Raw genomic sequence first — 14,050 nt, 5'->3', positions numbered from 1 at the left:
TGACATGTTAAACATAGTTTACATTGTTTATATATAAATGCAGATTATTATAGTTTATAGATAAATGACCAATTTTGCGATCATCGATATAAACCGAGAGCCAATTACCCGTAAGGTTGTTGTCATGTTGCCTACAATTGTTGATAATAATATAATTATTAGCAACATGACAGTAATATGATTGATTATATTAATCAATGTAACAGCGATATAATTAATCACGCTTGATTATCTGAGAAATTATTCGCGATTAACGGTAGAGCTGGAAGAGGCGGAATTAATATCACATCATTAAACGCGACATTCTCGAAACGGTTCTACAAACCCGTTTCAATCGAAGGACATAACGAGAAATGCTAACAGTTAAATAAATGCTTATAAAATTTGATCGTTATAGAAGGGATATTCGCGTTTCCTTGACTCACATCTTGCAGTGTAATGACCGTACGTTACGATCGAACGTTCACCGAATATTACATCGGTCGATGCAGTGGTAATTATCGTCCAATGACTCGGGCTTTCGAAAGACAAGCGAGATTTATGCTTGATTAGTTGTAGAAATACCTGACATTTTCAATAGTCAATTAAATTGATAAATCTCAAAGATCGCATGCGGTATAAATACTATTCAATAGGTCAAATAGCAAATCCGGTTCCCCCCGTCTCATGACAGATTATATAAAATTGTTAAATATGTAAATCATGAATGAAGGAAAATGAAGAAGATAAAAACTTAATCATTAACATTCTTCGATTCGCAAGCCAAGTGTTTCGCGAAAAAAATACAGAAAATTAATTCTCGTTGAAAGATCCAGCCAGTTTTCAACTTGGCTGTAATCGAGTTAAATTGATTGTTTTGAATACAATTATTACAATAGCTACTTACAGGCCAAAGTAACGGCCATCTTTCCGGTATAGACAAGGAGTAATAACGATCCGTACATATACACATAATTGGCTAAGACACCATTGGCTCGATAGCCACTTCCCATGTATAAGTATCCGAAGATTATACCGATCAGCAGGTGACAGAGCAATCGCGCCATCAACAGTGTATAATCTCTTTTTAAGCACAATAACTGCCTCTTATACAAAAGATAGCACTGCATTAAGAAACCGGCAGGCGGAGGTGGTTCCTTCACAGCATGTTCTGAAAATAATGAATATAAGAAATTATCAGCATCGACAATATTTCTTGAAGTAAATAACTTTTTTTCATATATATCGTGTCAAATAATTAATTGCTTTGCTCTAGGCATATCGAAATAAATTTAAAAAAAGGCAAACTTTATAATATACCCAATAATAATACCCAGTAAACACTGTTCGTTGTAGTAATATAACATGGAAGTAACAAATAATATAACACAAACTATCTATAGAATATAAAACGGATAATATCTTATATGTATTATTTTGCAACATTTCTATAGTAATAACAGAATATTATTGCAATAATGTTAATATATTTGTATTTTTTTCGTTTACTACGCGGCGAAATCAGTTTTAACTAACTTGTATTCAATTTTTCACTATAAAATGGATATAAAGTTTACAAAAGAATTCAAAATATATCTTTTTTTTCACCAATTTTCTAATATAATCCCAATAAGAGATTAAAAAATATAAAACAAATTATTTGAAATTAAGCTGATGAATAGGAAATAGTCCAGTTACTATTATTCGAAACAAAAAATCGAAATTTTTATATAAATTAAATCCCAAATCTTATAAATTAAATATATATAATTTATTTTATTTATTTAATTACCGACTTTATATACGATCGATATTCTATATGGAACTAACTTCTATATGAATCAATTCTATATGGAATACAATTATGATATAACAACGATGCAATATATGTTATATTACATGTTAGATTTATGAGTAGGAAATTACAATTAACCAGTAACTTATCACTGGAATACTTATGTATATTACGTATAACCTTTCCCCGTTTTATTGTTTCTATATAATATTAATATAACAAAATATTTACTGGGATTCTTACTAGCGAATAGAGATTATATTATTATTATTATTATTATAATTTTGCATTTGCGTAAATTCTTCAGCACGCGAATTTCAGATAGAAAAAAATTCCTATGTCAAAACATGAAAGATGCGCATGAATATAATTATTATAGCATAATAGAATATTTATAAATTATTGAATATATCTTCGAATATCCACTCGTTTTATAAGTGAATATTTTAATGTTTTATACGAACAATCAATCAAATTAAAGAACATTTATATATGCGTATATATGTATAATGAATTCTTTGAAATGAACGACTGAATACTTTATTCAAAATATTAATCGCGCAATGAAGTAGACTCTCTTATAGGAGATGTTCCGAAAAAGAGAACTCACTTTCTTCAGCCGGCTCTGTGGTAAGAGCGACTGACTTCTCGACCTGTATCGTTTCCGCTGCCGCTACCAATTTATCAAGTGAAATGCCGTATTCGCCGATCGCCACTTCGAGGACTGTAACAAATTTAAATAGTTGATTTTTAAGTCATTATTTTTTTTAGAACTGGTCAACATATACGTTATTGCATATGCTATCAAATGCTAATTATAATTTCAATGTACACGTACTCGACACGTGTATTAGTTATATTTATGAGCGATCTATTATTAGCGATTTCGTCAGTTACGACTAAAGATGTTTAGATTTTAAGTCTATTGTTTGACTTTTAATTTTAATTTCTATTTTATTTTAATTTTTGATTCTTTAGTTTGTTTCAGTTTTAATATTCAATTTTAGATTTTTATTTTAAATTACAATACTTAATACTGAATTCCAATTTTAATTTTAATGTTAATTTTAATTTTAAAGGATTAACGAGTCACAACCAAAGTTGCCTTGATTTTTTCCTATTTTTATGTGTATTTGATGTTATATTTACTTATATTTATTTAAATTTTAATATTATCTGTATATATACTATATGTTATTTCTATTTTTATTGCTATATATCTGTAATTTTAAATAATTTTAAATAATGTTAAATTCAATATATTATAATTCCATTCTTTTAACTTATTTTATGATAATTTCTATTCTATTTTCTAAATTTCTTTACTTTAGATAGCGTACATTTAATTATACAAAATTACAAATGTACAATTGCAAGCTATCTAAAGCTGGAAGGCAAAGATTAAGAAATAAATAAATAAATATAATCTTACTTACATGTTCGCGCACATATAATGTGAAATGTTAATATAAAAATTATTCTTTCTCGATATGTCAAATAAAAAGTTTATCGCAATAGTAGAACAAATCGACGAATGGACGATATAAGTGGATGGAATAATAGCAATATATTTTAAATAATCATTATATACATTTCTCATTGAAAACGCCGGCAATATTAAATTCTTTCCATAATTTTACATTTAATTTTTTAAATACTATTTATTTACAATATGCGTATAACGAATCTTAGAAAATGCGTGCAATTTTTTATAGTCTATTTTACATGATTTTTTTTACTTAAAGGAAACTCCAATCGATTGTGAGATTGTTATTATATTGTCAATAATTATTGATAATAGTACAATTATTGTGACAGCAATATAATTAATTATAATCAACATAACAGGAATATAATTAATCAATATAACTAATCATGCTTGGTTATCTGGGTTTGTTTCAATTTTGCTCGCAGTTTCTCGCGCGCAATCAATCGGACAATTATCGGCCAAGGCTGTGTCCTACTTACCGAAATCCGCTGGATTGTGATAAGATGGACAATTGGCGCCGACGGAGGCCAAGTGTGGTAACAACGAGCTAACCGGGCCTTTGTATATGCAAAAACCACCGGCCACGATGTATAAGGAATCAAACATCTCGAGAAGCAAGGCGCTCGGTTGATGAATCGTACAAATTACTGTACGCCTCTCTAATCTCGCCAATCGTTTCATAAGAGCGACGCATTGGCTGCACGAAGCGGCATCCAGACCTGAAAGAATGTGGAATGTTTAAGCTAGATGATAATTTGGCAATCATCTACAGCATTTCTATTTTTCAGGAAAGAATATAAACAAGTGCTCATGTCTGCCTGTTGTCCAAAATTTTTCCAACTCGAAATTGAATTTTATCTATGGCTTAAAATAAAATTTATAACGTGTAGATTGCGAATATGTAAATTTCCGGATGATGATTTATTCTTATAAAAAATACTTATTTTATTGGCCATTTTTTCTGGAATCTACGCGTCACAAACTTTATTTTAAATCAGAAATAAAGTTCGATCTCGAGTCGAGAAAATTTTGGGCAATAATTGTCCGCTCTCTTTATCTCACAACGGTAAAAATTAAGAGATTTTGGAATGATGCAATCTCGTGCAAACGCGATATTATTAAGCAAGCGCGGCATAAAACGCGGAATGAGGTAATCGGAAACACACATCGCAAATTGCGAGGCGAGTCATTGCAAGATATTCCATGACTGGGCTGTCACGGAACGACGTAATTACACGCGTGACCTTTTTGCATTATACTCTGATGGAAATGAGACATAGCAATCGTTGCGAAATATTAGATTGCCATATGTGCCCATCGCAGACAATCATTATTAGCCACATTCCTTCTCGCAAAGTCGTTAATGTACCTTTAATTGCGACAATACTTGATGAACATTGGTTTACGATCGACGTCTATTAAGCATAATTTCAAAAGATCGAATCTTTTACTATTTTTCTTGTCTCTTCTAGGTCTTCATCTCTATTCATATCTTTCTCTGTGTTTTGTAATTATGTTTATTGCAACAATTTATTTGTTACAACTGTAAAGTCGTAAAATTGTCAAGTTATTCGTCTTCGTGTCAAAGTTTTAATGCTCACCGGTCGTTGGCTCGTCGAGAAATAATACTGAAGGATTGGTCAAGAGTTCCAAGGCGATGTCGAGTCTTTTCTTTTGTCCTCCCGACAATTTCCCGCATAACGTGTCGTAACAATGGGACAGCCCCAGCATCTCTAGTAACTCCAAAACCTGAACCAAAAATAGAGTTGAAGATTCTCCAGACAAAAAACGATGTTTAATTCATAAAAATGTAACATATGTAGAAAACGCCTTCTTGGCTTGTTAGAGATTTCTCAAAACTAACACAAGTAGTATAAAATTGTTCGTGTTTTATTTTTTTATAAAGCGAAGAAAAAATCCACGATGCTCCAACATCTATATATCTCTCTCATTAAAGTAAGTGGTCAATTATATCCGCGAACCTGAGTGTGTTTGTAGGCGGAACTGATTGTGCAACCGAGCTTCAGATGAGCGGTCAGAGTCATGGTTTCTCCTACGGTGATCCACGTACGTAGAACAGAGTCTTGCTGGATGTAACACGATGTCCTCTTCCATCGCTCGCTATACGGTAGCCGAACCTTGCCATTGACCAGAATCTCTCCTCTCATGCCCTTTACCCTGTGCATTCAATCATTGCAGGATTAATTATATCATTTTATTAAAGAATATAAAAATTATGAAGAGATAAGAGATTTTTAATAATATAAGAAAAAAAATCTTTTAATATAAGAATTTTAATATAAGAAAAAAATATTTGTATATATTGGAGGAAAAAAAAAATGTAAATTTCCTGCAAATTATTTCCTCATTTCAAATGTATTTCCGGCTTTTTACGATGCAAAGATAGTGAAAATATGCAGCTAATCGTATTAATTATATAAGTTACTACGTATAACTGTCAGAATCAATGTCAAATTACACGTGAAGAAAGAATTTTTTAACTTCCTCATTTATGGGAGGGATGAGTCGCATTTTTTAAATTGTCAGTCTATTATTCATCTAAGTTTTGATACATATAATTTTAGACATAGTCCGGTTATCTGTCTTTTGGCTTTCGAAATGTCCTCAAAAGTTGGAATTTCTTTTTATCAGTATAAACATCTTAAAATGACTCGAAACATTTATATGTCAAATGACATTTTTATTAGTCAATAGACTAATAAAAAATGACGCATATCTCTGCGTCTGGCTTTTATTTGCCCTTTATATATTGTATGTTGTCAGAGATTTTGCCACAATGCAATAATTTTCTATTAAAATTTTAACTTTAATCAACTTTTCTTCTCGCAATAAATAAAATAATATTAAAAGGATGAATATTTCATGTAATGTAATGTAGTTAATTAGAAAAAGCTATCTCTGTTTTTTTTATTACACATATTTTGAGAGATTATCACTGATACATCATCGCATATTAATATAAAATTTACGCGGAAACACAAGTAATATTCATAGAAACTCACAAAGACAATTTAATAGTTTCTCGCGCGAAATGATTCAATCTCTTCCGTACATATTGACTATTATTTATGATGTAATAAAGAGATAAAGAGAAAAAGCGCAGGATAATCATTGGCAACCTAATAATCCTTTATTTTCTAATGACTTGTGTGATCTGGAGTAACAAGGTTTCCATAAAACATATTTAAATTAATTCCGCTTCATGATTCATATATTCAGCGTGATAGTTACATAAAATATCATTAGAAAAATTATTACGCAAGAAATATTTGTGTGCATTTATTTGTATGCATATTGTAAAGCTTTGTAAAATTTCACAAGTATTATTATAATATGTATATACGATTAAAAGACGTTTATGAAGTCAACACATGTGCTACTTGGAATATAATTAATAACAAAAATTGACATTGATATAAAAAAAATGACATATTGATGTAAAAAAAATTTCTATGTGTAAATATAATCGAGTAAAAAAGAAGATTTATATTTCAAAGCAAATTTCAAGTTTAGAGGTCTCGAATTACTGACAAATATATTACTAATTAACGAAGCATATGGCGTGATTAATCACTCGTGATATACACGAGCAGATTTCCGCGCGAGGTACATTATATATATATATACATATATAATATATTTTCTATGCTGAAAACGTTACGCACGCTTTTAAAATGATGTCACGGAATATTGTAGAACAAGAAAATGATTAATCGAGATTCGGTCAGCGAGCGTATGTTTTTATTCAACAACCCAACTCAAGATGCTTAATATTCCAGCGTGATAGAGAGATCTCATCGCACTTGACGCTTGACTTGATTACTCACAACCGCGATCACGACATAATAAGTGTGATACAGGAAAAAATTGATCGTTGAAAAAAAAAATCATATTTTCATTGGAAGCTATCGTGGATCTTTATTGTTAAATCTCGCGATCTCGCTGCGACAAATCGACTTCGAACTGTCGTGTGATCGGATTCGCTTCTTGATAAGCTTTGTAAAATTGATTTTGATTCCCGATCGCGTTCTCATTCATGCAAACAATCATATCATAAGAAGTAGCAGAAAAAAACATTGAAAATTAAATACTAAATACATGCATTACACTATCGAAAGTTCGATTTATGTTTGTCCCGTTTTTTCCCGCTTCGTAAATATATTCAATTTTATTATCGCGTATACTTCACGTTATGACATGTAAATTTAAACTTCAATCGATGAGAGCTTTGAACATAAAGAAACGGATGTGCGATAAAGGATAGGCGATAAAATATTCATGCTGTACGCATAGAGTCTCGGTCAAAAATATTGCATCATTATAGAAGTAGGAAAGTCGTTATTTTAACAAAATCATACATAATAAATATTGTCAAATTATATTTTAATATTATTAAATTATTTTATTACTATTATTTTACGCTTTAATATCGTAAAAATTAAAAATTACAAATAATAATAGAAATATTAAATTTTTGATTCTTCAAAATAACATCTCTTGCTGTCGCACATTCAATCTTGACAACAATTTGTTAAAACTTTTTACTGATATTTGTTATTGATATTCTCGTCTTATCATGAAAGTATCCAATTTTATTATCGCGTTATTTTACTTCGCGTTATAACGTATAAATTTGAACTTTAATCTATGAGAGCTTTAAACATGAAGAAACGAATACATGTAGGCGTAAGCGATAAACTATTTATGCTGTGCGTACAGAAAGAGATACAGTATCAATCAAAAATATTGCATTGTTTATAGAAGCAGAAAAGTCGTTACTTTAATGAACAAAATCATATCAAATATGATTAAATTATAAAAAATATTAATTATAAAATATATTTAATTATAAATATTTATTATTTATATATTTTATTATTTATATTTATTATTTATTATTTATTATAAAATACATTTAATTATAAATATTTATTATTAATATTTATTATTTATATATTTTATTATTTATATTTATTATTTATTATTTATTATAAAAAATATTACCAAATTATATTTTATTACTATTATTTTATGTTTTAATATCGTAAAAATTAAAAATTATGATAAAAGTTTGACAATAACGGAATTATTAAATTTTTGTCTTCAAAATATTCTTCAATCTCCCTTTGCTATTTTATTTTTATTTCTTCAAAATATTCTTCAATCTCTCTTTGCTTTCAATATTGTTTGCATACTTTTGGCAACTTTCGAAAGAAAGTTATTACTGTTATTTGATTTCAATATGTTTGCAAATATTCCTATAGTTATTTTTGATTAATAGGTCTCATTTTTCGGACACTTTTATCAAATTCATCCTACAACAGTTCTATCGAATGAAGATTCAATACAATTGAGAGGGTCAGAAAGATTGTAAAGAATCAAAAATTTAATATTTCTGTCATTATTTGTTATAATTTTTAATTTCTACGATATTAAAGTATAAAAAATTACAATAATAAAATATTAGTTGATAATATTTATGCATATTTTTGTTCATTAAAGTATAACGACTTCCTTGTTTCTAGAAGTGATGCAATACTTTTGACTGGTACTGTAAATCTCTAAACTCTCCTTATGTATGTGTGTCAAGGAATATACTCATTCTCCAATACTCACGTGAAACCGGCAAGAACGTTGAGTAAGGTCGATTTTCCGGCTCCGGATGGCCCCATAATACCCACTAATTCGCCGGCCTTAAATTCGCCGCTGACGCCGTGCAAAATTTCCTTCTCGTCTACAACAAGATACAATTACACTCGAACGCATCATTGGGATTTCACGCGATGATTCATATTGTCAATTTGCTCAACTGCATAATTCTTTAAGCTTATTGTTTGACTTAAATGGGTAAAGCGAAAGCAAAAAAAAATTGCGTAAGCACGTGTCACGAAACGTCAAACGAGCCTTGAACTCACGTGAATCGTGTTATACGTTGAGGCTCTTTTTGATTTCATGCAAACACAAGCGTTTCATGAACGTCCAAAGAAGTCAATGACTTCAACTTCCAGAGAAAGATAGGGATGTATGTGGGAGGAGGTCGGACGTGTCTTTACGCCCATTTGATCAACGAGCGACAGAATCCATCCGTGGCAACGGCATTGACGCATATCCTGTGGAGAGAGCATTCACACATTTTTCAGCCTAACGAATAATTGCTAGAAAACAATATTCGCAGACTAGAAAAATATGTGAGGCGCAAGTGGCTGGATCGGGAATCGAACCCGAGTCTTTCGCTTTCCGGGCAACTGCTCTAGACCACTGAGCTATCCAGACCTCAAACCTAATGCTGTTTTTTAACACAGTGATATGCGACTCCAGAGCGATGTTGGTATCTCGCTCGATGGATGCAATGCCGATTGCCATGGAGGATCCTTGAAAAGGTCGCTCGCTGACCAAATAAGTGCCGGTGGAGGTATTCGCGTGCATGCTGGCTTCCGACTGGCCTTCCGTATGAAACGGCACCGACGAGCACAACGCCGTAGAGTGACCACATCCCCCAAGATCCCTCTAGTATATACTAAAATCCCCACTGTACCAAATAGCAGTGGCGGATGGACCCTAAGATAGGGCCGGGGCAGGCCTCCAAAGAAAACGCATAACACGATTCACATGAGTTCAAGGCTCGTTTGACATTTCTCTGTCTCTAAACGACGCGATTTACTCGCGTAAAATTACGATACATACGAGAAGCGTAGATATAAATAGAGTAGAAACTGGAATATTTGAATATTTATATCTCAATTATATGAATATTACATTAAATTTAAAATTTTATATGTATGTATGATATTTTCCTCGCTATTATACAAAAGATGTAATAATTTGATAAGCAATTCCATTTTCTCAGTATAGGTCTACCCGCGATTTTTATATTCTAAGCTTATAAACCAACACTCATTGCGTGCGTAGATTGCAAATAGTTAATCCATTAAGGTGTCATACTTACAAGAAATTAAAATTTGCATAAGTGACAAAGAGACGTTGTTGTTGCCAGTTCAATACATATGCATATGCAATATATTTACCGGTAATATTTCTCAAGTAATAATGTATCTAACAAATATCAATATTAATACAAGTATTAATCTTTGCTACCATTCGAAGGAAACAATTGTTTCAGTTTTTTTAGTAAAACTCTCACCAAGATATACGCGTATCTGCCTTTCATCATCTTTCACATCTCAAAATTAAATATATATATAATTAAATTATTTCGTCAGCTTTTTCTTCCTCAGACTCAATTTTTTTAAATCCCTCCCTTGCGATAAAATTTTAATATTTACATATATTCTCTATTTATATCTCATAGAATAAATTACAAATTAAATAATAGCTTAAAAAAGAACAAAGGAATCTCGCAAACTGGAAAATTCTGATTTTGAAATTTTACACACATGTAAGGTAAGTAAATAAATGAATTTAGAAATTTTCAGCTACGCCCCAACTTAATTCTAAGAAATAAAACCACCCCTTTTATGTAAAGCGACTTTTTGCTTTTTCCAATATATTTCCAAAATTGAGATATATTTCCAAAATTGAGATATTACAAAATGTTTTGTATAAAAGTGTTTTCTCATAAGAACTTCTATTTAACCACATTAACAAAACAATTTTTTTCAAAAAATTTTCGAAAAAAATTTTTTCAAAATTTTTTTAAATTTTATTACTATGATTAAGTAGAGGTATTCCTGCAGTAAAACTTTTATATAAAACATTTTTTATTATCTTAAATGATTTTCGAGAAAAGCAAAAAATCGTTCTATATATGAAGGGTGGTTTTATCTTAGAATCGTTTTAGGCCGCAACTGAAAATTTCTAAATTTATCTATTTATCTCTTCTACATATGTATAAAGTTTCATCATAATTTTCCAGTTCACGAAGTTCCTGTGTAAAAAGTTTCATCATAATTTTCCAGTTCACGAAGTTCCTTTGTAAGTAAGCTCAAGATTCTTAAATCATATCCGAGAGAGACTGTATTCTCTTCCTATACTCTTCAATAAGAAACGGACGACGATAAGGAAAAGGTCGTTCAAAAACGGATAACATTTCTAGAACGCGATCCGATTATGTCTTTCAACCTTGTGCGTACTTCATCCAAACCTTGAACTGCTTCCGCGATAAATTGATAACAAAAGGAGTTCGCTCTTAATCAACTGTGCAGCGCTCTGATGTGATGCACAGCCACGTAAGCACAAAATGACGTGTATAACTAGTGTCGTTTTCTTCGTGCTACAATTGTCACCGGACATATCGAAGTCATGTTTTTCCTCGGTATTTTACGTAACGCTACGCCTCGTACATACAATGTCCAAAGAACTGACGAAGATATCACAATGAGTGCTAACAAACAGACAAGGCTTTCTCTCACTTTTTCGATTGAAAGAAATAAAAATAATTTTGCGAAATAATTTTCAAAAAAATTACTTTCGTAAAGTTGCCGTAAATCTATAATTTATAATCGCTTCATCCTTTTCTTCCATTATATGGCAACAAAATTGATGACGAATTTAAAATGCGTGCTTGAGAGAAAATGGAAGAAAATATAGAAATTAATATTAATAAAAATAGCTATGTCTTCTCTATCATTTTTTTCGGTTAAAAAAAATAAAATAATTTTACAAAAAATACTTTTTCGAGAAAATTACTTTCTTAAAGACGTAAATTTAAGCGCTCCATCTGTTTTTTTTTTTTTTTTCATTATGCGGACAACAAAAGTGACGAATTTAAAACTTGAAAGAAATTTATTCGAATCTTTTTCCTCTTCTAGCTCATTCCTACTATTTAATAAAAAGAGATACAGAAATTATATCCTATACTTTGTGTGATTAATCTTCCACTTTTGTTTCGCAGCGCGTATTTTGTATCTTGAATTATTCATTCGTAAATCAGGCAATCAATTATCTCACAATATATCAATAAAAAAAATCCATAAAAATTTCTTATGTTTCCACAGATCTCTTCATTATTATCGCGCATTTATAGAAACAAATATTTTCACTCAAATTTGCAAAAAATTCATGCTTCTTCCGTTTTATTCATAAAAGTTAACATATAGGATTAAATATACCCAGTAAGCAAAATGTTAACAAATTGCGTGCAAATTGGCAGCAAATTTAATCAAAATTCCACACCAAATCCATAGCCATTTGTGTCCGCATTAAGCTCGTGTTTTGCTAGCAAATCTTGCTGACATAACCTGACAGCAAATTGGTGACAAAACCCGAGCAAAGCTTGCTGACATGTTGACGTCAAATTGTCGGCAAAAACCGAGCAAGATCTGCGCGCGCGCAATCTGACAGCATATTGACGGTAGAAACCAAGCATGATCTGCTTTTGACCAAAGTGCAATAAAATTTAATATTACAGAATAAGTTTTATTGGTAAATTATAATTTTCTTTTCATAAATAACTATGAAATGTAATGTTATATCGTAGTTATATCTCACGTAGCAAATTCTCTTTCAACTTAATTAAATTAATAATAAAGTAAATTGTGAAAATATTAAATTTAATTTATAAAATTGAGACATAATTTATATGATAATTAAACTCTTGCTTTATGCTTCAAATAGGATAATTTTCCATTTATCCTGTTGATTCTAATCAGTTTAATATTCTCATATTAGGCTTGTATGAGATATCAAAAATTAAACCAATAGAAATATACTTTTGATCTTTTATTAATAGCCACTAGCAGGCTTTATATCTACTTCTAACAGAAATTTGATTGCGAGAAAGCGTGCATCGCGTAGCGGAAAGCGAAGGAACTATTGAATCAAGGCATCTAAATACCGATTATGCAGGTTTTGCTCGGTTTCTGCCACCAATTTGCCGTCAAATTATGCGCGCAGATCTTGCTCGGTTTTTGCTGCCAATTTGACGTCAAGTCATGCAGCAAGCTTTGCTTGCTTTTTGCTGACAATTTGTCAGCAGACTTTCCTGCACAGATTTTGCTCGGGTTTTGCCGCCAACTTGACGTCAAATTTTGTGCGTGCAGATCTTGCTTAGTTTTTGCCGCCAATTTGACATCAAGCAATGCAGCAAGCTTCGCTTGCTTTTTGCCGCCAATTTGTTGTCGGATTTTGTCAGCAAGCTTTGTTCGGTTTTTGCCGCCAATCTGCCAGCTTAATCAGGTAATAACAATTCTTGTAGCAAAATTGTAGCCTTTTCGCTGACAACAATTTTTAGCAAGCACTTGGCGAAATCTGTTCGAGCAGGCTTGGCTAACTGGGTATATACATATGAATATAATTTTCATAAAATTTTAATAAAAATAACAATTTAAATAAAAATAATTGAAGAAGCAACACAACAAATTTTAATAAAAATAAATAAATTTTTGCCTCTTTCATTCGTTTAATTCCGCTTTACGTTATAAAGGAAACCGGTAAATTTTGACGTTGTAAAATAAGTCGACACATTTTTATAGACTTCACAACCAAAGACTCTGTATAGTTCTTCTATATAGCATTGTCTATGACGCACAACTTCCTTTCTCGGACTATGATTAATGCATTGAAGTTTTATAGCGGATGTAATATTATTACTCTTGAGTTACAGCCGACGTAATAGTATGTTTAATGCATAATGGAGAAAAAAGTGATAACATTTTTTTATTCGATTTGTTACTCAATTCAAATCTTAATAATCATGTTTATGTCCTTACGTAAAATTTTAAGCTCAACGTTGACAGATGTCTTCCCAAAATAGTTACATTATTTAATACAATAATATTGCACTATTATATAAATAATGACATTGTAAT

At 30.8% G+C, this 14,050-nt stretch overlaps 1 protein-coding gene across 3 annotated transcripts in view; it reads right to left on the bottom strand.

Annotated features, from left to right (window-relative positions):
• LOC145971031 (ATP-binding cassette subfamily G member 4) overlaps nt 1-14,050 on the bottom strand; it is a 31,951-nt gene that overhangs the window by 4,727 nt on the left and 13,174 nt on the right. For 2 of the 3 annotated variants that reach the window (XM_083098238.1, XM_083098237.1), the window contains 6 exons: nt 8,901-9,018; nt 5,246-5,441; nt 4,865-5,012; nt 3,743-3,982; nt 2,385-2,498; nt 887-1,150 (listed from right to left, as the gene is read on the bottom strand). In XM_083098238.1, the coding sequence (XP_082954364.1) occupies nt 887-1,150; nt 2,385-2,498; nt 3,743-3,982; nt 4,865-5,012; nt 5,246-5,441; nt 8,901-9,018 (1,080 nt within the window). Of the gene's footprint in view, nt 1-886; nt 1,151-2,384; nt 2,499-3,742; nt 3,983-4,864; nt 5,013-5,245; nt 5,442-8,900; nt 9,019-9,199; nt 10,142-14,050 lie in introns of those variants that run through there. The other variant, XM_083098240.1, reaches the window with a different exon arrangement.

The sequence above is a fragment of the Camponotus vicinus genome, unplaced genomic scaffold (genome assembly GCF_025532165.1).
Source record: "Camponotus vicinus isolate PSW18456_S1 unplaced genomic scaffold, iyCamVici1.0 SCAF_4, whole genome shotgun sequence".
NCBI lineage: Eukaryota > Metazoa > Arthropoda > Insecta > Hymenoptera > Formicidae > Camponotus > Camponotus vicinus.
Note: the sequence above shows the minus strand (reverse complement) of the source record. Positions and strands in the feature narration are given on the sequence as shown.